The sequence below is a fragment of the Tyto alba genome, unplaced genomic scaffold, assembly GCF_018691265.1.
Source record: "Tyto alba isolate M040663 unplaced genomic scaffold, T.alba_DEE_v4.0 Super-Scaffold_46, whole genome shotgun sequence".
Classification (NCBI taxonomy): domain Eukaryota; kingdom Metazoa; phylum Chordata; class Aves; order Strigiformes; family Tytonidae; genus Tyto; species Tyto alba.
In genome coordinates, this window is record NW_024881322.1 from 15,474,127 (window position 1) to 15,498,639 (window position 24,513).

A 24,513-nucleotide genomic window follows, 5' to 3' on the forward strand; every position below is an offset into this window, starting at 1 on the left:
TTCAGAGAAAAGCGTTTTCTTTTGTTGCTTTTTTGATTTGCAGCCTCAATTTAAACTATTTTGAATCCTGGGAAATGGTTAAGGTAAAGATTTCCATAGGTCTAAACCTAGTTCTCTTTTTTTTTATTCTGGAACAGATCCAGACCAGCAGAAGCCTGTCAGCTGATTCTGTTCCCTTTACTTCCAAAATACTAGTAAAAATACTTGTGAGTTTACAGAGCCATGAAAGCCAGGATCTCAGTGTTGGCCAGAGACCTGAGTGTAATCCCTTCATTTGCTCCAATGGTTCCACTTTTTCATCATGAAGCTTAGCGAGGGGACTTTGGACCATGTGGTGATAATACCCAATTTGTTACATCTAGTTCAGTCGGCCAGCGAGGAGCAAATGAGCCGTAAAGTCATACAGAGTCAAGAGACTTCGCGGTGCTTCCCACGAGAGGGGTCATCTTCCTTTCCAGAGCAAAGGGACCGGGGCACAGGAGTGCTCTGCCTTGCCTAAGGCCACCCGAGAGAGCCATGGCACAGCCAGTGACACATTCAGCTTTGAGTTCTGCTCCAGCACTTTATCCGTGACCAGCACTCATCCTTCCTCACTGTAGTGAGCCACCTTTTCTTGATTGCCCTTACAGTTGCAGCTCTGCTCCGTTGAGATTACAGGGCATTTTTCACAGGGCCACACCTCAGCATCTCTGAGGTACTTTTGCTACGTGACCCTTTTACATGACATTTGCCCTCCAAAGGATGCTTTCTTCCTCCTCTTACCATTTTCTTTCAGCTGCAGTCCGAAGGAGACTACTTTCATGGCACAGAGCAAAAATCTCTTGTTGCAGACCTTGCGAATATATTCAATGGATTAACAATGGGTCTGGCCCAGTTTTCTAGTTACTTGCCATCCATGTCGTTTACCCAGAAGCATATTATAAAACATGAACCTGAGCAGACCTCCAGAGTCCTCTGGAAAGGGAAAGTCCAAATATGCTCACCCTCTTAGTCCAAGCCTGCTCAAGCAGTGGGGAGACCAGGAGCTGGACCAGGGTACTCTCTTGTGTAGACTCCCTCTAAAGCCAGGAAGAGGGAAGTACGTGTATTTAAGGAACAGTTCATCTCACCTGAAAACAGCTTTTTAAAATAGCTCAGTTGAATCACACCTGGTATATTCTGATTGATGTCTATCGACCATAAAGACTCCACAGAGACTATATGGAGAACTAAAGCCTACATGGAAGCTAGATGTAGGCACTGAGATTTAAAAACAGATGAAAACTCGTAAGGTCAGTGAGATGACTCATGCCCGTTGAGCTTCAGCCAACAATGTGGAAAGAAAGCCTGAGAGCTACAGTTTGCTCTGCGTAGGCCAGATCCTCCTTTTGCAGCATACATGGAGTCTGGTTCTCTGTAAGGGTTTCGGAGCTGACCAAGGGCATTCCTGCCTGTAGACAGGCAGCAATTGGAAGTCATGGACTTGTGCAGCATTTTTGCAGGGCTCTCTTTGCACTCCTTCTGGGATGGAAAGGGGCGAGAGGGGAGCGTGGACCTTGGCGCGTGCACAGAAAACACCCTGGTTCAGAAAACCCATCAAGTTCTGAAGAGGTAACCGGCCTCTTTCTGCTCTGCTTAACTTTCGTTGTGAACCTAGGCATTACTTATGACCTAGATTCAGTTAGCCCCAAGATATTCACATTAATGACTTTATGCTTGTCTGCTGATCGCCGAACTTGTTGCTCTCCCTGAAAGAGGCCTCTTTCCAGGTGAAAGTTGTTAGCACCTTTTAGAAGTCTTAGAGCTCTGCGTTCAGTTTAGCCAGGGGAAAGAGAAACAACACTTGCTCATGGGGAATAAACACAGCTTGATCGCTGTGAATTATTACCTGCATTTTTATAAAATTATGGGGTGCTGCCAAGTATACACAGTGTTAAGAAATACATAAAACGCACAGGCTAAACCTGGAGGCTCCCTAAATCCTTAGTTAAGCAACTAAATAAATGGTTTTTTAAACTTCTTTTAAATGCCTGATTATGGATTGCTTGTGTTTATTTAGATTTACTTACGTATTTACTTAGACTTAGAGGCTAAAAAAAAGTCATATGTCATATCCTGTAGGCCTTTTGGCCCCTGTGATATAATGCGAGTGTAACTAACTTTAGCTGTTTAAAATAAACCACAACAAATTCCCTTCTCCTTCTAACAATTCCTACAATTTCACAGTGAGTTACCCTTGCTGCACATTTTCCAAGTCCTAGGAAAAAAACCCAGCCTTCCCATATCTTAGCAATCAGCGGGTTTAGTCACTTATGTGCTTAGGTATGGATTGCACCTCTTAATTACTGGCCTTATTTCTTAGGCCCTGACCCAATAAATGCGATGCTGTGACAGCTGTTATGGAAGCTTGCATAAAGCTGATGCATTTGGCTTTCCTGACATCCAGGTAGATGATGGGTCACTGGGGATAGGTTAGACTGGCCTTTGGGTTTTCAGCTGCTTTACAAGTATCGAGATAACTTTTAGCTCCCTCAGGAGACTCCGGGACTCCTCCTGCATTCTCTCACTCCTGCTCCAGATGGCTGAAGGAGTTAGGCGACTCTCCCTTACGTCTTGTCCTTACACTTTGGCAATGGAGCATGCAACTGCCATTTGCCTGTAATGAGCAGAGATATGATAACACCTAAACCAGCCACGCTTTTGCACTTGAGACAGCAACATGGTACTCCCAGAAAAGAGGCATAGTGTAAATTTCTAAAACGCAACACTTCTCGAAGAGTAACCACTAAAACCTAACGCCTAAAGTGCTTCTTGAAAGCACTGAGGGTAAGCAAGACTTTTTCAGGAAGGTCAGGAATCCGGTAACTTCATTCTAAATTGTTGGACTTGTTGATCAGTACCAGTTCCCCTACGTGAACAGGGTCATGGCGGTGTGATATGTTCATCTAAGACAAATAAGAGTTAGATTACATCAGTGGTTCATTTCTGGAGTATGCATGTGTACCAGACACATTATTCCTATCTGTATTTCCTTTGAGACCACACACATTAGAAAATCAAAGTACTATACAGCTCAGAGATGCTGCTCTGATCCCAGATCTCTAGACAGTGACCCTAAAGCAGGTTCCAAAGAGACTGCCAGATTTACACATCTGTCGGTGTAAACCTGCAGCATGGTTTCTTCCAAACTGGTGTAGCTTGTCATATGAAATAACAGGTTCAACCACTTGTTCATCAAGGTTGAGTTTTACTCTCCCTATCTAATATGCAAAGCTTTCTCCCAAAATAAAGGAGTTGCATATTTTACTTCTCAGAACTAGTTGCCTGAGTGGGGATAGATGGAGAATTCTTCCAGCTATAACCTCTTCTGAAGCAGGAAGCCTCTCTTCACCTTTCCTGGGTCATGCAGATATTTAACACGGAACCAGTTTAGCAGTAGTTCTGCAAGAAGTTATTCTTCCTTCCCCACCAAACATTAATGAGCAGACACTGGCTTTCTAGCTGGAATAACGTAGCTTCATCTGATACTGTGGGAGCAGAACTCCTGGCCAAAACCAAACCTGCATGAAGAACTAGCAGTGTTTTATACTACAGCCGTAGGAGGCAACAGCCACCTCTTCTTAAATCCTCAGCTGCAAAAAGTGTTCAGTGCCTACAAAGGCCACTGCCCCATCTTCTGGTCTCGCTCCTCACCTGGCCAAAGCTCCTCTCAGCTCCAAGGTTATTTCTGTTTGAGTATCAATTAAGGAAGGATCTCAGCATGTATCCCAGCGATTCAAATAATCACATTGGAAGCAATGAGGTCACTTTTCCCAGCAGTGCTGAGCTGCAGCTACCCTTTCATCAAAAGAGGTTTTCATTCAGCAGAGTAATATTAGTGATTACCGCCAAACTGTCAGTGGGTTATGTGTGATAAAGATTACCAGTGCTAATAAATATCTGATCTTCTCTAAGAGAATTCTGTCCCTTCCTATTAGCGCATCAAGTATTTAATCACCCCAGAATCCCACATAGCAATTAAAAAAAGATTGTGTGCAACTACAAAGAACTTTTTCCTCATCATTGCCTTCTTTCCCAGTGGACTGAGTATGTGTGCTTTACCATCTTTCATCTTTCCTTATCTCTCATCCCTCTTCTCTTTCCTTTTTTTCTCACACAGAACAGAAATACCTTCTACAAATCAACATTTGTCTATTAAGCAGTGCTTCCCAGTCAGCATATAAGCGTTCCTTCTTACAGACAGCAGGAACAAAAGTCGATACCTGTGGGTCCTGGGGTTGATCAAAGCGGGGTTTGTGGGTTTATCTAAAGAAAGCAAGGTGAAAAGGGGAAATGCCCAGTTTCTGCCTGACAAGCATGGTTATGTCAGAATGCAAATCTTATTTTAGTTGATAGGTTCAAGCTATAAATAAGATAGGAGGGGGTTCTGTGCACACTTACTGCCTTTGGACTCTCAGCGTTATGGGGATCAAAGGAAGTGACAAAAGAAGAATGCAAAAATCTCAACAGCTTATACTCATCGTTTTTAGAGAGAATTCTTAAAAGAAAAGAAACAGCACAGCACAGTGAACAGTGAGCTAGATTAAAGGTTCAGACCCACCAAAACTACTCTGAGCAGTAAAGACAGACTGCCAGGAAGAAGGAAATTTTAAGTGGTCCCTTTACTGCTTTACTTACTGGAGGATGGAGGGCACATGAGGGTCAGAGTTGGTTTATATGACTTTATCGTGCATTTTCTTCCAGAGAAGCCAGAATCCTTTCCGTAAAATCTCTTACCAATCTAATTCTTATTCCAGACCTCTCACTCCCTGAACCACCCTCTCAAATGTCAGCAGGCTTATGTGGTAGGAGGCTTAAAAGGGAAAAAAAGATTTTTCTCATTGCTATGACTGTTTCTTGCACTGCTGATAGAAAGTTTTCACCCCAATATGGGCAGAAAGTGTCCCCTGGATGATGCTTACTGTAGTCACTCTCACTGGGATCGGCAGGAGGAGGTCAAAACTGTTCAGGAGGAATTTACCCCTTTGGAGGACAAGGCACAGAGTCAGGCAACAGTGGATGTTATGGAAAATATCCTTGTCTCTTAATCGCCCTGTGTACTGCAGTATCACACTGCATATGATAGAATAGACTAGAGACTGAGCAATTTGTCTCTAGTCTGATTTGGAAAATAAAGGTTTCAGCTTTCAGCTGCAGGAGGCAAGGGTGCTATGCACAGCAATACTGGGGAGAGAGGCAGCACGGAATGAGGAGTGCCAGTCAACCCTCTCTTATTTCGTGTGAGGCAGAATATGTCGTTCAGTTACACGAGTAGACACCATGTCTGGCCGTTGCATCAAAGAAACAATTATGCCCATTGCTGAATGTATACCAGACAATTTTGCATGTAATTATCTTGTTGTGAGGTTGAGTGGGCTTCACTGGCATCTTCGGAGTTGCAGTAGATCCACATTAGTTTCACAGACCAGAATCTGAACTCAGGTTTTGCCCTTAGCGATATATTGTGTTTTGCACTTGAGGTAGGTAAAAGTGCAAACCTAACTTGCATAGTACTCCTGAAAATTAGTTTTCATTTTTGATTTGATGAATTTTTTTTTTTGGAGTAAAAGGATTTTTTTGCTATAAAGCTGCTGAACAGGAGAACACAGGAATGTTGCTTGGCAAAATGCTTCAGTGTTCCTAGACATGTTAACTTTTTCTTCCTTTCTTTGTAATAGTTTAAATTCCTTGAGACCTTCTACAGAAGCGGCAACTTCTGTAAACCTCTTAATAAGAAAAGGAATTCATCTTTTTTTCTGAGTTTGACTAGGTCAAGGATGACTAAATGTCAACAGCATTTCAAGGTGGTTTCATAACCAGTATGAAATGAGATGGATAACGATCAATCAAGATGAATGTCTGCAAGAAAGTAAACACCAGAGTCAGAGGCTGTGGATATGTGTGTGGCACACAGAAGGATGCATGACAGCAGTGTCTGAGGTGCTGTGGTCTCAATGTGCCACGGCTCAGTACCACTACTTTAGGTCCAGCACAGTTACGTTAGCAGGATCCACCCCTGAGCCCCCGGGACTATGCTGCCTTCTGGAGCCAGGCAGCTGAGCTCCTTGAGACCGGCCCTGGCGGAATGGTGCTGCCTTGCCTGTCATAAACATGTTCTGAAGGGGCTAGGAGAATCCTGCAGTTAATTAACTCTCAGTGGTTGATACATATTGGCAATGGATTGTAGAAACAACTTACGCTGCCAAAGATTGCTGAGATAAACAATAAACAGTGCAGGGCTACTCGTGGGTAATACACACGAGCTGCTGGGTTCCATTTCAAGAGACATATTCACTAATGGCTCTATTAACGTTCCTTTTTCACTAACTCACGTGTTCTCAGCTCATTTCCGCAAATTCTGTGTTTATTGTATACTCTGAGAGTAACCAGCCAACAAATCTTCGTTCAGAGCAGGAAAAAGGATGGTAAAAGCTCTCCTAATTGAAATTCTGTGATGCAGTGAAGATTACGTGCCCCTGGCTATTTCAGTTGCCTGATTGCTTTGAATGATTCACCGTTGGTGCTCGATAAAACTCTGCCTCTGAATCTGCAAGTCTCAGGCCAGCCCATCTACCAGTATCATTCTTCTTGCTTTGTGGGTGGCCTGAGAGATGACGAGCAGAGTTTCAAATAGGTTCTCCAAGATAGCTCTTCTGCTTCAGTTTTGAAGAAATGACATTGAATCAAAGTATGAGATAGAAAAGCTAAAAGTAAAACAACTTCATGGTGTCTAAAAATACTAGGGAACAGAGCTTAGACATTGTTAGCCATTGAGGCTGCATTTCCCTTTTGTAGGGTTTTGTCAATTCATATTTATCAGAGGGAGCAAGAGGAAACAGAAATACTTCTAGCATCAACTCCAAGCTGACTGAAAAAAAATTAAACAATTTTATTGAAAACGTGCCCCTCCTATTTGTTGAATGAGCTCTACAGTTTTTCCGCCCGTTGAAATGGATGAACTGCTGGGGCAGGGACTGTTTCTTTGCTCCGCATTAGTACAGCACCTCACAGGGTGAAATGCAGTCCTCATCGGGGTCTAATTGCTGCTGCCAGAAAAGCTGCAACAAGGTGGAGGCAGGCGTGGAACCCATTCCACGGCTTCTTCTGAGGGTGCTGCCAGCCGGGGGTAAATACAATGATAGAACTGGGGGAAGAGAGGGTCATCACACTGGCACAAAATATTTCGCTTTTGCCTTGGCTACTATGAATAAATAACATTTAAAGGCCAGATTTGCAGCAGATGGCCAACAGCTGACTTACAGGAACATTTTCAGCAACCTTCCTTCTTCAGTTAGCAGATCCCCGAGCGGTCTTTTACGAGTCAGCCCTTCCTTACTCTAAACACATGCTGAGCCCATCCTGTCAGTATAGTTTGTCACATTGTGCCTGTCCACTGGTGCAAAACTTGCCAGCTGCTCATATTGGATGTACAGGTGAGTTGCATTTTGGGGGGAAAAACTCAAAGCAACCAGAATTCTAGTAGTGGAGTTTTCTGTCTCTCAGGGCCTAGAGCTGAGACCTAGACCTCAGAGACCTCCAGTGTTCTTGCCCATGAAGATCCCTGCAAGATCCCTGCAACACCTAATGCAGGGATAGTGGAGAGTGATGTTGTGTTGATACTTAGCTTGCATCTTCCATGTGAAGTATTCATGTGTATGTGCACGTACACTTCAGTACTTCAGAATTTGGCAGAATTTAAGAGTTTTACTGAATAGTTAGAATTTCTTTTCATCTCTCTTGAGTCAACTTGAATGTCTCGAGTCTCAGTAGGAACTTGTTTTCTCAATTCGTATTTTCTGAAGTTACTGAGATTAAATTTAACATGTAGCATGTTTTCCTCTTGCAGGGCACACACATGTTTCAACCGTTTGGATCTTCCACCCTACCCCTCATATTCTATGCTGTATGAAAAGCTGCTGACAGCTGTTGAAGAAACTAGCACCTTTGGACTTGAATGAGGGCGTTCAGGCACTTCTGGTATTTTTCTGGCTGATGATGTCACCTTTCCTGTCCACCATCATTTGATCTTGGTTTCCCATGTCTTTATTTTTGAAAACAGAACAAACAAAAAACCCCATCAAGATTAACAAAAGCTGTGCATGAAGAACTGCCGCCCTCTAAGATCTAACCTTCATGCTTTCATCCTCTGTTTCCAATGGACTGCTAGTCTGTATGCAATAGAAAAACAACTGTCTCAAGGTTTCTGTATATCTCTACATACCTCCATTAATAACAATGAAAATACAAATGCAAGTTACACTACACTTGACCAAATGTTAATAAATGTTTACTTCCACCTACGTTGATTAAAAAATAAAAAAAACTCATCGAGCATTCCAAGCTTTTATATGCCCACATCTTCTAAATCAATTCACAGCCCATCTTACTTCTTAACTGTTGAATCCAGTACTAGGAGCTGTTCAAATATATCTTCATCCATCCTTGTTTTCCCTGTATGTATTGTCCACCTGAGAGACACCTATGAGCAAAACTGAAATTTTTATATATATGAACTCATGATCCACGTCAGTTGCATCAGCTGGAACTGGCCCAGATTCACGGTGCAGATAAGACCGTCAAAAACTAAAAAACCAACCTGTAACGCAATGCAAAGCATAACAGCGATTGTTATGATTGTTACTTGCCAGTACTGGAGAGAACTTGCACTTCAGAGATATTGGGAGGGGCATCTCCATTGTAATGTTTACCACACAAGAAGCACAAGGTTGTGCATACTCCAGAAGGATGTTTTATTATGTAGCATAAAGGACAAGGCTCCCTTACCTTAGTATTGTATATGACAAGGAAAAGGGGAAATAAGAAGAATGTTCTACTCTTACGAATACCCTTGGGTTCTGTTTACCAGATCTTTGTTTTCTGATGTTTAAAATGCTCCTTTCCAAATGAGAAGTCTAGACAATCCCATCCCCTGTGTCAGAAGCCATTTCTTTTCTGTCAGGCTGGGCTAATCTGTGGTGCTGGGGGCGGATTTCGGTTCTGTCGTTTTTCTTTTCTCGGTCGCTGGAAAGCTCCATAACCTCAAGAGTGGTTGTAGACAGGTGGTTGTAGTCCAGGGTCTATTAAATGAGAAGCTGCAGTGAATGAGGGTGCTTGTCAGGGATAAAGGGGACTGTAACTCTCTTTGGGTTAAGACTTAGTTGCACCTCCTCTTGGAGTAAGCCCAAAGGCCCTCCAGTCACGTTCGGTACCGCTAAACTAAAGGTCTAGGTCTTGTTATGCAGACATAACCCTCTTCAGTTCGGCGTACGTCGCATTCCAGCTCTGAAGCCAGGGAACAAAAGGAAACCAGCAGTAGGCTTGCCTGCGGATGGATTTTGCTGAGGCTGTTACAATCAACCTCACTGCTCTGATTGTGTTCTATTCATTGATCTTTGCTGCCCTCGTTTTCCAAGACTCATCTCAGATTGAAAGTGTTTGTCTTAACTGGGAAAAGGAAATACAAAGTATCTTCTGATGCTAAATATGTTAAAGGAGGCATGAAATATGAAGTGAGAGGCTTGTGAAGGGTGAGTGAAGGTAAGTGAGAAGGTAACATCATAGTGTCTAGCAGCTCACATGAAATATCACACCCCCGTGGGGGCTTGTTACTGGTAGTTTTGTGTTAGCTATGCCTCAGAAAACTGTAAAATCAGGAGATCAGTTCAATGTCTGACACATCTAATTCCTGTAAGTTTGCTCTCCGGAGAAAAGAATTGGACCCTGCTTTCCCACATAGTTTTATGGTGGCTATACAGAAACTCATCGCACTTGAAAAACTGCATTCTGAGAGTTTTAAATCATTCTCCTGCTTTGATTCTTAGGTCAATAGGTGTTTGAAAGGTGGTGGACCCAAAAACGTGCTTCTGAGCAGAAATAGTAGCTGTTGTTGATGATAACTAAAGTATTTGGGATGTTTAAATTGCCCCGTTCATTCAATTTCTGTGACATTTCAGCCACTTTTATACTAATTTACTGTATGGCTTTTACTGAGAATCTATTTTATAGTACGTTATTATTCTCACTGAGCACTCATATTACAGCTGTGTACGGAGGCTGCAGCTACAGGCCAGCGTCGTTGTACCAGACACCAAAAATGATGCTTATTATTTCCACAAACAAGCTCTCGGGTATCCATTCCACACGACCCACTGCACAGGAGAGCTGGAAATCTTAACTTTTTCCTGGGAGCGTCTGTCACGTGTGCATGAATTACATCAGAGCCAGTCACACCGGGAGAGACTGAACAATGAAATCTTCCACTGTATCTAATTTCTGCCTCTTCACCACTGGGCCCCAAAATCCAGTGATTCCTGTGTGGTTCTTGTTTTATTGCTGGTGATGTTATAAAGTTACCTGCACTATGTCAGATGTTGGATGTCTTCCAACAACAGAAGAAAAGAAAGAGAAGAGTCCAACCGGTTGGTCTGTGTTTGGCCAAGGAAAATAGTGCATCAAGAGCTGTCTCGTTACCACAGTTAGAAAGTAAAAAAAAAAAAGAAAAGAAAAAAAAAATCCAGTCTTTACAATACTGTATAGTTACATTTTTTTAGGTATTTAAAAATTATATTTTATTAAGAAAAAGTGAAACTATTTTTTGTAGCATAATAAAAGATGTTTGTATTTCAGAGACAGCATCAAACCCCACTGACTGAAACAAGGAAGGCTTTCTCCTGAAATTCTGCCTCACGACGTGCTCCGGCACTCGCCGCACACTGAGCTAGCTGAGGTGTTAGTGCATCTCCCCGGCTGGCAGATGCCATCTCGAGCACCTTGTGTGTTCCCGCTCTAGGAAACACGCAGTGTAGCCAGCTACTTCCCACCAAAATCCTCGGCCCAAGCTGTCTTTCAAGCGCACAGCCTGGTATTTTTAAGAGGTTGTTTCCTTAGGTGACTGTGATGACAGCAAAGTAACAAGGTCGTGCAGCTATCCCTGCAAGTTTTTTTGGATCTAAAGCCAGGAGTAGAGGAAGACAGGTGACTATTTTCCTAAAAAACAAAAAGAAAATGCCATATGCTGCTTTGCTTGCATTCTAGTCCTGTTAATCCCCCTCTGTTCCCGAATGCCCTGCCCCATAGGTTTCCGCACACTGACTCCATCCCAGGGTTATCCGGCTCGGCGCCGCGCAGCGCATCGCTCCACTCCTGGCGTCCCACCATGGGCAGAGCCTGGTCCCGGCCCGGGCTGAAGGGGAAGCGGCACCGCGACGGTAGAGTGGGGCAGTGCCTGGTGCTAGCAGGAGAGAGGGAGGAACCCACCTCCCTTGGCCCGTTACATAACCTGCCCATTAGGCAATTAATTGACTTTGTTGTTGTTATGCATATGAGAGGCATATACCCTTCCTTGTTCACCCTTTGAGTCAAATGCTGTTACTTACTCATCTGTGCTCTCCCCAGCTCTGCGTTTTCATTTGTAAAACTGACTGTTAATGACAGAATTTCTGGTTTCATCGTTTTCCCACAGGAGAGACTAGAAGATATTCCACGGGGCAGGTTTAAAGTGAAATAATCTGTTCAGGTCTTTCACCTCGGTTCCCTTTAAACCTGGTGGTGGCTGGATTAAGATATGACAGCAGTATCAGTAGATTTTAAAACGCAATCGGTTGAATAGGCAATCTGGCTGCTTTTTGTGAACTGCAGTTTTTGACAGGAGCGATGAATATTGGTAATTGATACGTTTGGTTTCAGAGGGCCCGTATCTTTCTCAAAGCGATCGTTGTGGTGGTGTCAATGGTAGAGGGCGGGAAAGGGCTCTTTCTGTTTATGAAATCCCGTCGCCATACTAGCTGATGAGAAGGAAAACAGGTATTTTAACTCATCAGTAGGTCTTCCGCCTTGAAGTAGTCTCAGCGACTGTTCGACCCCAGAAGCTATGCAGGATTGGATCCCATACAAAGAACCCTACCTTACTGTTATTTGCGTCAGGCCTCAGCCTCACCGGTGCCGCCACTCCAGCCAGCAGCGCGCTAGACGAGCGTTGCGTTCCAATCGCGTGGCTTGTGCATATTCAGAACTTGACTTTTGTGTGCCAGGGAGATCCGTGGCTATCACAAGGCAAGAAGCGAGTGGTCCAGGCTACATCTAACGGGGAAATCATGAGTTTTGTACAGGTCTGACCCAGTTTGCTCAAGTGCCCGTGAACTTTTCAATGAACTGTAGCTAAGGTTTGAGTTCATAGTCTAGTCTGAGAGGGAGCCCGTGGGGAGGGGGAGTGTTTGTTGGGTTTGTGTTTTGTTGTTCTAGTTTCACTGTAACAAATAGTTGACATACCTCTACTTGAAGACAGTAGGATACTGGATTTGGATGTGAAAATCACACGAGAAATAAGGTGAAACACGCACGCACACAGGAAGAGTTAAACTCATCCTTCGCTATTAATCCCGTGACAGTCTGTGGAATTCCAGGACAAATTTGACTGGAGATCTGTTTAATTTCTGTTGAAATAATAATTATTTGTCCTGTCTCCATAGTAATACTAATAGGGCTTCCCAGTCAAGATTGAACACTTTCAGTCAAATGCAGACCAACAGATCTTTTTACAAAAAATGCGGTGCTTTTTTATTATGATTCTTGCTGTACCTCAGTGTTCGTTATTAAAAGAAAAAAAATACTGCAATATACTAAATCTGGGATAGGTTTTCCAGTTACCACAAGGTCCAAAAGATTGGATTGTTACTTTCTCTCTAGTGAGTCATGTAGTTCCTTTGTTCTAGTAGAAAAACAGATGCCTGTAGATAGTAGATACTAGGTATAGTAAATATTGTACCATTAGCCAAATTCCCTGCAGCTTCCAATTTATCTAACAGAAATGTCTGTTACGGTTTTTGTTGAAGACTATGTGAAGTCAATGGCAGGAAAGGTCCTCATTATTGGACTGATTTTGCTTATATTGACAGAAAAAAATGTCACATAATACTCAGGCTGTGCTTTCTATTCAACCATACCACTATAGAGGAATGTCAATAAAATCACTTTGTTATGGCATTGTGTGGCCTGTCTATTACAAGTAGCTTTACTTCGGAGAGGGTGTATTTTCTAGAGTGGGGGGAAACTGTCCGTTGATTTAAGGAATCGCTCTTCCAGGCTCTTCCCCTTTCTGACCATGGCATTCAGGCCCTTCCTCTGCTTTTGTTCTGTTTCTCAGGGTACATGCCTAAAACTGGAGGTTCTCCACATAAGTGGGTGCAGCCAAAGCCCCCCCTGCTCTCCTAGACTACACTAAGACCAGTCCTGCCTTGAAAGCATGTGAGCTTATTCCTCTCTACAGAAAACCTCTGGACAGAGGCACAGGAGAGATGTCCATGCTACTTACGCATCCCTCGCTTTTAGGTATAATTACTGCATTAGAGGTATGAAATGCAAGTGCAAAGATGGTTTCTTAATAGCCTATGCTGGGTCTGCATTAAGCGTTGACAGCAAATAAATAGCAAGGTGCTCTGGCATTCTCAGTATGTCACACCCATTTCTCTCCTGCTCGTCACTGTAATATCTCAGGCATGTTTCATTAGCACATTCCAGGATAGATTAACACGCCTCAGATACAGTCAGCAGACACCTGGCTGACCATACCTGTTTTCTGACACAAATGGCACCTCGTGAGGGCCCACGGTACGACAGGGAGGATGGGAAAGCTTAAACGCGAGGAGTTTTTATAAGGGAAAACATAAACCCGCGGAAGCCACACCAACAGAAGTGGTGAGCGTATCTTGCACGAGACAGATCAGTAGCAAATGTGAAATTAGGTGACTGTGACAACTCCTCGGGGGCCTTCGGCAGCCGGCACGGTGGGTGGCGATGTGCGGAGCCCTGCGGGCGTGCTCGGGAAAGCCGCGTCTCACCGCGCCGCTCCGGCACGCGTGTGAGGAGGAAAGGGGGGGGAGAGGGTGTTTGCCATACTAAGCTACCTTTCCCTGAATTTTGTCCCCTCTAAAGGAAGGAAAAATTGGTATTTACTAAAAAGCAGCGGGATGAGGTGCTGCTCGTTAGGGTACATCAGAGGTGTCCGGTTCTGCAGCGGGGATCCCTTCACGTGGCTGGAACCGCGCCCTTCACCAGAACCCATTCTAAGGTAGATGTCACTGAATTTCTGTTAAAATGCAGCAGCGGTCCCCCTGAAGCCTCCATACGTACATCAGATGTCTTTCCTGGCGTGCTAACAGAAGCCCAGAATCCTATAGGATATTACAAATCAATAATAACCCCTTCCCACCCTGTGGTAGCAAAGTCACAGTTTTTTGCTACAGCGGACGATAAATCCACTCGTTGCCCGACGTTCGTTCCTGGATAAGAGGCCAGACTGGACAATAGCTGTCATTTCTGGAGAACAACGGAGAACAAGGCCACAAAGGATCCGCTCTGTCTCCTCTGATCATAAATCCTCCTTGAGCTGCAAAGCCAGACTCCTTTGTTATTTTTCAATTTAATTCTGGTAACCTTCAAAATCAATTTTGCCTGAAAATACCTTTCACGGATATATTAAAGTGAAGAGTGCGTGGCTTTGTTTGTTTAGTTCCTACCCTCTTGGAATTAAGTTTTGAAGAAAAAAAACCAGTGTGTTATTCTGTCGGAAACACGAGCCCTGATTATTATTTGTATTAGGCTTTGGTGTAAAGCACATTTATATTGTCTTAACTCTAATGTAAATGAAGCTCATCCCCACAGTGCGATGTTACAGCTCTGTGAGGTGAAATAGAACAGAAGTCACTGGTGAACACAAAGACTGCAACTGATGATGTTTTTTTCCTGAATTGCTGGCACGTAGGTTTTCCTATAATTAACTCCTATGGTATAAGAAGATAGTGGAGCTGCATGGGAAAGTTTTCTGTGTCAATAAACAACAGCAACACTAAGATCCCTTGCCTTTCCTTCTGTTAAGAGTCACACACTTCAGGGAGATACCTTCTTCACCTTTTAAAATTTTCAGTATGCAAATAAAAGACTCATTTGGGTTATTTTCTCTCCCGGTTTCAAAATGAAATCAGTTGTAAGAAAAAAAATGGTGGAAGTACTCTGCGGTGTGACACAGAAAATCTGTCCAGTTGGTTTTAAGAGGGACCACAGGCAGCAGTTGAAGAACTATTGCTGGGTGTGATTTCCTAATGCTGGTTTTCCCGAATCAAAACAGCACACAAAAGTAAATTGCACATGCTCCTATTTTTCTGTTTTCAGCACTTAATATGCTTCGGTCTGTAGACAAAGCAGTACAGGTACCTAACTAGTGTGCCACGTGGAGTCGTCATATTTGGAGAACAGCTTTTCAGGAATGCAGCTGGAGCAGCACTGGAATCTGCTTAGGATCTTTGTTACAAGCTGTGATTTGACTTCAGTGCCTCTTAGGTATGTCTTAGTATTAAATCCAAACAGTGACTTTTGAAGAATGACTGAAATTAGAAATACAAACTACTATATAAGATTATCCTAGCAACGTGTGAGGGTATGTTTACCAACAGCTTTGGCAATCAAATATAAACTTCCCTGCTTTAGGCACGTAAGTTAACAGCTTTGGTGATTTGCCCATTGATTAAAAGAACTGGGCCCTTAGAGCTTCACCCCTGCTCCTGTGGTATGTAAAGCACACAACCTGCCTTTCCAACATCGTAATTGTGCTTCAACTACACATTTCAGTCCTCCTAATGTACAAACCAAAACAGGTTGTCTTTACGCTCTGGACACAGTCATAAAAGAAGTAGCAAAGCACCCTGGCTTTTGTAAAATGTGGTCTACCTAATTTGCGAAAGATGAATCTGGGATTCATCTGGGATTTGTGACAGATGTGTCTGGGACCGCCCTGGCGCTGCAGAGAAGCTGTGGGACTGATCTGAGGAGCACCCAGCGTAACGCGTGGGGACCCACAGGATGTGTTTTCCAACTGGAAAATGAATGTTCTTGGAATACATATAGAACTCGTATTCAAAAGGAAATTGCTGCAAAATAGGAACCCCTGAAAGTATTTGGAAATCTCAGATTCTCTGAACACAAATTTATTCATCTGTCCTGGAAATTATGAAATCAAACCCTGTGAGCAAAGAAAGAGGCATGATTATTGCAACATGAGCTGCAGTTGATATTAAATCTCACAAATACAAAAATAATTCAGCAAAGCTGGCAGTAATGATGCCTAGTGCTGCCACTTAGTGGAGCTGTGCTTTCCTTCCTTAAACTAGAAAAGTGAAGATTAGTAATGCTTTTTTGTTGCAGCTGGTAAGAAACTGTAGTTTCCACAAAAGTTTCTACTTGGAGATCTTGTGTAAGTGCCTTTCCGTGATGACAAGAAGCATTTGAGGAATACAGGAGGGAAACCCCTCAGGTGAGGAATGAGTACTCTTCCTGCTGCCTCATACATAAAACAATCACATCAAGAACTAAGTAGCTCATCAATGCAAAATAACTAACTTCATATGGAACTGAAGCAGCCTGCAGGAATTCCAGCCCCAGAAGATCGTGGTTTTCTATCATGAAAGGATGAATTTAGCACCTGAAAAACAATCCTAAGGTATGTGTGCTGGGCTACAGATGGTTAGATTTCATATTTCGATTATAAATGGATCACAATGATGATGGTTATTTCGAGTAACTCTTCCATCAGGTACCAGTCGCCTGAATACATTCATACTGGGAAGAGGAACGTCCCGTGAAGATCAAGCTAGAGTCAGACTGATAAAACTGAGCGAAGTTTATGTCCCTGTGCAACAGGTTTGATCCACCTCTTCAGGGCAGAATAGAAATCACTCTTCCACTCCAGTGCATGCAGACGTAAATTGAAAAGGACACTGTTTTAAACAAAATACCTGCGGTGGTGTCTTCCACCTCACCTCCTGCTAGCTTGCAGGCCAAACACAGGTCATGAGAACGAATTGCTTGAATGCTACTGTCAGAAAAGAAAAAATTATATTGAAATACAAAACAGTTGATGTTATATGTACAAGCAGGAATCAATGTTTGTTATGCCATCTGAGTGCAATTGAGCATACAACAGCTAACAACATTTCAGTGGTTGAAGCCAAATATCCAAACACCAGAAAAAAAGCATAGATATTTTTTCAGTAGGTAACATATAAGAGTAACCAGCCTAGATACGTCTGTTAGCTGATCTCTAAATAAACCAAGCACTGTTCATATCCACATATGTTTCTCCCTGTGCGGATAGCACATATAAGCTTAAGCTGCAGTATTTAAGGCTAAGATTAGTGCTGGTTTAAAGCACAGAGGAGTCATCAAACTTACATTTATTCTTTCTACAGGGAAAAATTAAATTTAGACAACATATATCAGCTCCACAATATCCTGGTACAACAGATCAAACCATAGACTGTGCTATGGCTAGTGCATCGTCAAGCACAAAAAGATTTTATTTCAGTCAGTTTTCAAGACAGTAAAGCACAGTCTTTCTTTTGGTCATTCTCTTCCTATTCTGTGAATAATTCTTTTTCAGAATGCAACAAATCCATCTTCCTGCTACATTAAGACACTGAAGTTCTGATGTCTTTGGTGGCATTTCCTACCCTATGAAAGAAAAATAGAGAAACTTATACACTATATAGAGTAAAAGTCCTTCCAGATAGTAAGAAGCTATACACTCAAAAGTCTCCGTAAGTTAGATAAAAATGTATCCTAAAATTATCTGAATAAAACAACCATATGTGGAAAAGAAATGTAAGCCCATATTTTGTTTTGTACAGAACCAACTGCTAGGTTTTCTAATGCATTTAAGAATCTGAAATTTCTAATTTATTTTAAAATATGGCCAGAGTACTTTAAATATCCCAATGTATTTTGAGAAAGGTCTCTTCATACTCCAGAATCAGTAACTGCACTCCTTTCCATAAATTTTTTCCAGGTTCCTCACCCCACTCCCCAGGAAAATTTCCAGGTTCCTCACCCCAACCCCCCAGGAAAATATGATAGTGAAAGCAAGTAAAGAATTGGAAAATATCACCAGAATTAAGTATCTGAACCTTTCATTTAGGATTAGTATACTTTTAAGATACAAGCTACTTTTCAGGCAACAACCTTTTGTCTGTAGTAAATGCCTCTGATAGGTACTTTCAGATGTAACCCTTGTTTAATCCACATTTTATTGTTTATCAGTAAGAGTCTGGCCCTGCTACAGCATAAACACCACTCTGGGTGGAAAGCACATTGATACTGTAAGTCTTGAACTCTCCATTACTCTACATACTGGCTCTGGAATTCATTCCTAAACTATTTATTTCTGCAAATCCAGTTTGGTGTTGAGTGAACGCAGGAATTCCAGAAAAAAAAAAAAAAAAAAGCCTTGTCAACAACTGTACTCCCATCCCTGATCACTGACCCAGGTTTGGGCAGAATCCATTCCTGTATGTTGGCGTGTTTCCTCCTTAGTCTCATCTCCCGTGTGCTTTGGATGTCAGCAGGCAATGGCAGACAGATTCCGTGCCCTTAATGGAGACAGATGCCTCGATAAATGACTGCCGTGCGGAACAGGTCTCTTAAATACACTGAGTAAGCCGGACAGTGAAGAGCTTGTGAAGCAAGAGTACAGCCATTTCTCAATCCATGAGACAACTTCCACCGGCCTGGACAAATAGAGGACTGGGAGGCAGTTTGTACACACATCACAAAGACATTTGGGGCTTCAGGCACGCATGGAGCCAAATATGCCCCAGCTGTGGGAAAGGCTTAGCTGGAGCTTGTGCCTCGGACACCAGAGGCCGAGGGTTCACGCTCAGGTGTATTTGTTCCCTTCGGAGCTGCCACCGCCACTTTTGTCCTCGCCTTCCTTCCACCTTGCACCCCAGTGCCCCCCACTGCGGGCCGGAGCCCCGTGTCCCCGCGCTGGCGTGCCCTTCGTCCCCGGCCCCGCCGGCGTCACCTCAGGCTTCGCCCCTCCGACGCACCGCTCACCCAGGCCGCGCCGCAGCGCCCGCAGGCCGAGTTCCCGCCTCGTGCGGATAGATAGATAGCTGAGATAGAAATATTATATAAACAGCCGGGGCTCGCCGGACAGCAGCACATCACCCCCCTGCTCCCCTCAGCTTTATGAACTTTTAAATCCCGCCGCTCTGCGGGCGGGGCCGCCGTTCCCGCCACCCGCCTCCTGACGCCCCGTTTCCCCCCCCACCCCTCCCAGCGCCCGCCGCCGCCAGGTGGCGCCGCGCACCCGGCCCTGAGGCGGGAAGGGGGCGGGGGCGTGGCCTCGGGCCAGGCCCCGCCCCTCCCCGGCCCGGCGCGGCGCGTGCTGCCCGCCGCCCTCCCCCGAGCGGCGGCAGCGGCGGCTTCACCCCGCGGGCTGAGGGGAGCCCGGCCCGGCGAGCAGGGAGGAAGGCAGGGCAGGGCAAGGCAAGGCAGGGCAAGGCAGGGCAAGGCAAGGCAAGGCAGGCGTCCTCCTGCTGAGGGAGAAGCCCTGCGCCATGAGCCCCGAGGAGAAGCCGCCACCCAGCCGCGATGACCGGCCACCTCAGCCCAGCCGAGGCCGGCGGCGCGGCGGTTTCCTGACGGAGATCCGCACGCCCATCCGCACCGAGCCCTTCCAGGAGCGGTACAGCCTCAGCCCCGGCAGGGAGCTCGGCAGGTGGGGTGTCCCGGGGCTGCGGGCGTTGGCGAGGCAGTGTCTGGGGGGAGGCGGTGGCTCGTCAAGGCGAGACCCGCCGCTCGGGTGCCGGGGAGGCGGGGGGGGTACATCGGTCCCTTCCCTCAGCTCCGCGTCCCTTCCCCTCAGCTCCGCGTCCCTTCCCCTCAGCTCCGCGTCCCTTCCCCTCAGCTCCGCGTCCCTTCCCCTCAGCTCCGCGTCCCTTCCCCTCAGCTCCGCGTCCCTTCCCCTCAGCTCCGCGTCCCTTCCCCTCAGCTCCGCGTCCCTTCCCCTCAGCTCCGCGTCCCTTCCCCTCAGCTCCGCGTCCCTTCCCCTCAGCTCCGCGTCCCTTCCCCTCAGCTCCGCGTCCCTTCCCCTCAGCTCCGCGTCCCTTCCCCTCAGCTCCGCGTCCCTTCCCCTCAGCTCCGCGTCCCTTCCCCTCAGCTCCGCGTCCCTTCCCCTCAGCTCCGCGTCCCTTCCCCTCAGCTCCGCGTCCCTTCCCCTCAGCTCCGCGTCCCTTCCCCTCAGCTCCTCTGCCCGCCGCCAGGCTCCGGGCGGTTTCACCTGCTGCCCCTCTCCTGTTTTTAACCCCGGGGGCTGTACCCCTGCTGCTGGCCGCGCCTGGTTGTCCCTCCTAGCGAGGAAGACACCCTCAGCCTTGTGAAGCTAGCTGCAAAGATACCGCGCTCTTCCCTGGGAGCCGGCGTGGGGTAGAGAGTAATGCTCGAGATCTCCATTAGAGACCGAAATCTGCGCGTTTGGGGGTGGGTTGGGTTTTTTTTTCTTGAACTTTGTAGGCAGCGACATGGGGGGAAAAAAAAACGATCTAGAGGAGGCTAATTTGCGGTAGCGTATGCTTGAGGATAATTCTAATGGTGGAACTTCTCAAAGAATTAGAAAGCTGGTTAAAAAACTTGGTTTTGAAAGTGACTTCATATGTAGGGTTTAATTGATGTATAGTTTCAACACCTGACAGCAAGCAAGCAAGGTTTGAGGCAGAAAGTCTCATTAAAAGGTTTTTGCACGTCAGGAACTATATATATGGAACTTCAGCACCACTAAACCACTATTTTTTGTCTGAAATTGTCACTTATGAAAAGAATGACAGTATTGTTACTCACGATCACATGTGCTTTATCTAAAGAGTATTCAGACTAGAAAGATTAGATGAAATACCACAGGATATATGGCAAGATACACCCCCTAATGTATGTTCTTTTGCAAGTCATACTAGCTGTGTAGCTCAGTTTATACACCAGCAAAAACAATCCCTTTGGAGCTAAAGAGGAGTTTCAAAGCAAACGTAGCTGATGTGAGTACCTCGGACATGTTTTTAGGTTGCCTAGATGTCAGCTTAGTGCTCACTTTGTAACTCTTATGTACTAATAGAATAATCCCTGTTTAAGTGTAGTGGCCTAAAGCATTCACATGGGAAGTGGGTAGGAGAAACATCCCATAAAGTGGGAAAGTTTTGTTTTTTTTTTTTAGCATGATATGACCATAATGTCCAGGGCCTGGAAACTGAAACTAAATGCAGGCTACAAACCAGCCTAAAGGCTAAGCAACAGTCAGGAAGGTGTAGGAGCACAGTAGCACGGGATGTCCTGGTACCGCTGCTGCTGAGGGTTTTTTGTTTGAAGATTAGATGACTTTTATGAAAACGTTTTGCTGCTCTGCCATGGAGTGAGAACTTTTCTTGGGGTTGGGTGATACTCGCTGGCCTAATCAGAAAAGAAACTAGATGAAGCTTCCCTCTGGCATACAAAAGCACAACTGAAACGATTAGCTTTACACTGTGAACAAGAGTTAAGTGCTGCAGCAAATCTTAGTCTGCAGTTTTAACAAGTAAATCCCAGCATGGCTTGTTGTGTGGAGTCATTTTTGACCAGAACTACATTTAAATATGACCTTTGCATGAGGGTTGTGATTTTACACGTGAAGTTACGTTAAAATGAGTTAAATGACTGTTCTAAATGTTCGTCTTGGGTTTGCGCAACAGTTGCACCTATTTTGGTTCAGACTGCCTTTTTTTCTCCTGAACTTCACAAACATTTTCTTCTCTCTCAGAATATAGAAATCTATACATTTGAATGTATGCACATGGGGTTTTATTCAACAATTTTGAATGTTTATCTTTTTACTACGTTTTGATTTAAAAAGTGGATACTTCAGCTCAAGCACTCCCATTAAAAACAGTTTTTTTGCTCACTCATTGTGACAAAGCATAGGTGATAAATGGAAAGTCCCTGCCACTTGTAACTGTCATTTTATTGATAAGGTATGCTTAGCAGAAATTGTTTCACTTTTATGTGTTCATAGAGTGTGTGAGTCTCTACAGGTAGAATTTATCTTTACAAAGGACTTGGACAGATTAGCTCCCAGGTGTGACAGGTTTTTGTCTCAGATGAAAAGCAGTCCTCATGCACACAACATAGACTATTTTAATTCTAATATGGTATCTGAATTTACTAATGAAAAATGTTTATATGCTCTGTATTTGTCCATCCCACTTCCCAGAATTAGGGAAACAATTTAAAAGCTGAACTTTAGATAGAGCTTTTGAGACTAACAATGTTTGTATCATTTCAAGCAGACAGCAGGGATAGAAAAAAAAAGCAGATTTAGCGCTGTTGCTGAGCGCAGGGCTGCTGCCTGAACTCAGCAGGTTTGTGTGCTCTTTGGCCTCCCACGCAGTCAGCCCACACGCCTATGTTGACCTCACAGTGGGACCTGGGGCCTCTCTTCCCTTGTCACCCGTGTGTGGAGGAGGCGGGAGAAGGGGGGAGCGCGGGAAGATGTTGCGGTGTAGGTCTAGCGATGCAGGAACAGCAGGTACTGGGGCTGCTGGCCTCTGGTGACAGAGGTGACAGGCCTGGGGGAGCACTGCTGAAGGTTGTGGGTGAGCCTGGGAGGAACCTGGTCACAATGTCACCCGAGGGACTTGGGTGCAAAGCCGTAGGAAATCGGGCTTCGTTAGTTCTGCTCACGGGGAAAGAAACTGCCTTGAGAATGCAAAGCTTACGTGCTTCAAAAGGCTGCTGCCTCATTCAGTAGTTGAACAGGCATTTGCAAATCTATTGAAATATAGCTGCTAGGAGAAACAGGTTAATTTAGGAAAACTACCAAAAACTTGGTTATAATGGCTACTCTGGAAAGGAAATCATTGTAAGTTGCTTAGGATGACATGGAAATGGCAGGATTTTTAATGAAAAGTTTTGATAAATTAAATTTTGGGCTAGTCTTCACAGCCCTAGTAATTTTACTGTCCCAAAATCATAATGTTCTCACACAAATCTTCATCTGCATAATGTTTAATTTTAAAACTTATTTCCAATGAGTGTTTTAAGGGTGCTACTTCTCATCAACTCAGACTTAAGTGTTTTCAGATAGTGCTAGCTTGCGTTAGGTTAGTTTGAAGTAGTGAACCTTTGCAGAGGACAAGACACCAATTGCTGAGCTCTTCTTCCCCTTACCATCTGTGCTTGAGACATAATTGTACTGTAAAATGGAGAACAATATATTTTGTATTACCTAGAGCTTCTTTAAAGAGCCTAATATAATTGTATTTAGTTACTTTTACCTCAACAAAAACCTCCGAACTAATTGCACACAAAATATTACTAAACTATTAGTTAATTCTTCAGCTCGTTGATGGGGTATTGCACTCTTGTTTTGTTTTGGTCGTTTTGTTTTTTTCTTTTAATGTAAAAGAAGCTATGCGTGTATTAGAAGTCATTATTTGTATACAGAAAATAATACTGCTGATGCTAGAGTTGGATTGGAGGAAGGCATAAATGACTGGACTTGCTTTTTTCTCACTGGAAAGTAACAGTCACCTTAAATGATCGCTCTAAAATAAGCAATCTGCTAGCGAAATGTGTGCAGTGCATACATATAAATGTACGTCCAGTACTATTCAATTGATTCTCGTCATTCCCAGTTTTTTGTTAAAGCAGACAAGCTCACTCTTCACCCGAACTAAGAATAACAAGTATTTTAATTGTCTGACGAAACTGAACAGAATAATAAGGAAATACTCTTTGTTTCTGCCTAGAGACCTGGCTGTAGTTTCACCATATGTCATGTCTTGAATTTTTTTTTTTTTCCTCACAAACTCTAGTATGAACTTGCTTATTTCTTAGGTAGCTTTCAGTAGCGTGCATCTTAGTGGTACATGACACTTGCATGATTTTGCACATCAGTAAGAACGTATACGCTGTCATACTTCTGAGCTGCTTTCTGCAGTAGCACAGCTAGGGTGAAACACTTGTGGAACTAAGTGAAAGTGGAAGGGAGGTGATAATGAAGAGTTGCAAGTAGTTGGTTCCACCATTTGAGAACAGATTTCTGTGAGTAATTGTTGATGAACATCAGAAATGTAATCTCTGCACCTTGCTGTTTGGAAATCAGAAACCATATGGGAAAAAAATACACCTCAGAAAAAAATGTTTGATATGAATTATGTAATAAATTTCATACAGTTTTGTGGATCTTAGACAAGTTTTCTGAACTTCATAAAAAGTAAATATCTTCACAGAAACTGCTGTTTTTCCTGCATTTGTTACAGTAACAGGGGGTTATAGGTCATTTTAAAAATAGTTATTAAAGTAAGGTTAGTTCTCTGTTATTCTGAGCCTATGACAACCAGAATTAACTGGTGTGACATAAATGTTCCTGCTTATCTGATTCAACATTTAATTTATGATTTGAGGCTTTTGCTTTAAGCCATAATGTATGCCAGATGAAACAATGCTAATTCTGTTGGCAATCTGAAAAGATGACATTGAGCTTCTTTGTAATCAGATATGATTTATCTTAAATCATAATTCTTGAATGAGACTCTTGTGAGGACTGAGAAGTACTTCTAGTTTCCTATTCATGTCTCCCTTCAAAGCTTTTTTGTTTGTGTTTGGATGACTGGTAGTCAGTTTGTAATTTTGGAAATGCACATT

The 24,513-nt window shown here is 43.9% G+C and overlaps 2 protein-coding genes and 1 long non-coding RNA gene across 9 annotated transcripts in view; 2 read left to right on the forward strand and 1 right to left on the reverse strand.

The window, feature by feature from the left end:
• HECW1 (HECT, C2 and WW domain containing E3 ubiquitin protein ligase 1) overlaps positions 1 to 12,999 on the forward strand; it is a 267,781-nt gene extending 254,782 nt beyond the window's left edge. For 4 of the 5 annotated variants that reach the window (XM_042806277.1, XM_042806276.1, XM_042806278.1 and 1 more), the window contains one exon: positions 7,865 to 10,524. In XM_042806277.1, coding sequence (XP_042662211.1) covers positions 7,865 to 7,976 — 112 coding nt within the window. In that variant the 3' untranslated portion in view covers positions 7,977 to 10,524. Of the gene's footprint in view, positions 1 to 7,864; positions 10,525 to 10,644 lie in introns of those variants that run through there. The other variant, XR_006166814.1, reaches the window with a different exon arrangement.
• A 2,980-nt stretch (positions 13,000 to 15,979) lies between these two features.
• Positions 15,980 to 19,006, reverse strand: LOC116960187. 3 transcript variants are annotated; one of them, XR_004406248.2, is made up of 3 exons: positions 18,898 to 19,006; positions 18,326 to 18,491; positions 15,980 to 17,517 (listed from the first exon to the last, which is right to left on the reverse strand). It is a non-coding gene; the product is annotated as an uncharacterized LOC116960187 (long non-coding RNA). The 3 variants fall into 3 exon arrangements; XR_004406247.2 differs by having other exon boundaries at positions 18,326 to 18,431; positions 18,898 to 18,998; XR_004406249.2 differs by lacking the exon at positions 18,898 to 19,006 and adding an exon at positions 18,608 to 18,767 and having other exon boundaries at positions 18,326 to 18,431.
• A 215-nt stretch (positions 19,007 to 19,221) lies between these two features.
• The window catches only part of STK17A (serine/threonine kinase 17a), a 29,199-nt gene continuing 23,907 nt past the window's right edge, over positions 19,222 to 24,513 (forward strand). The window contains exon 1 of the mRNA XM_032987040.2: positions 19,222 to 19,564. Coding sequence (XP_032842931.2) covers positions 19,404 to 19,564 — 161 coding nt within the window. The 5' untranslated portion in view covers positions 19,222 to 19,403. The remainder of the gene's footprint in view (positions 19,565 to 24,513) is intronic.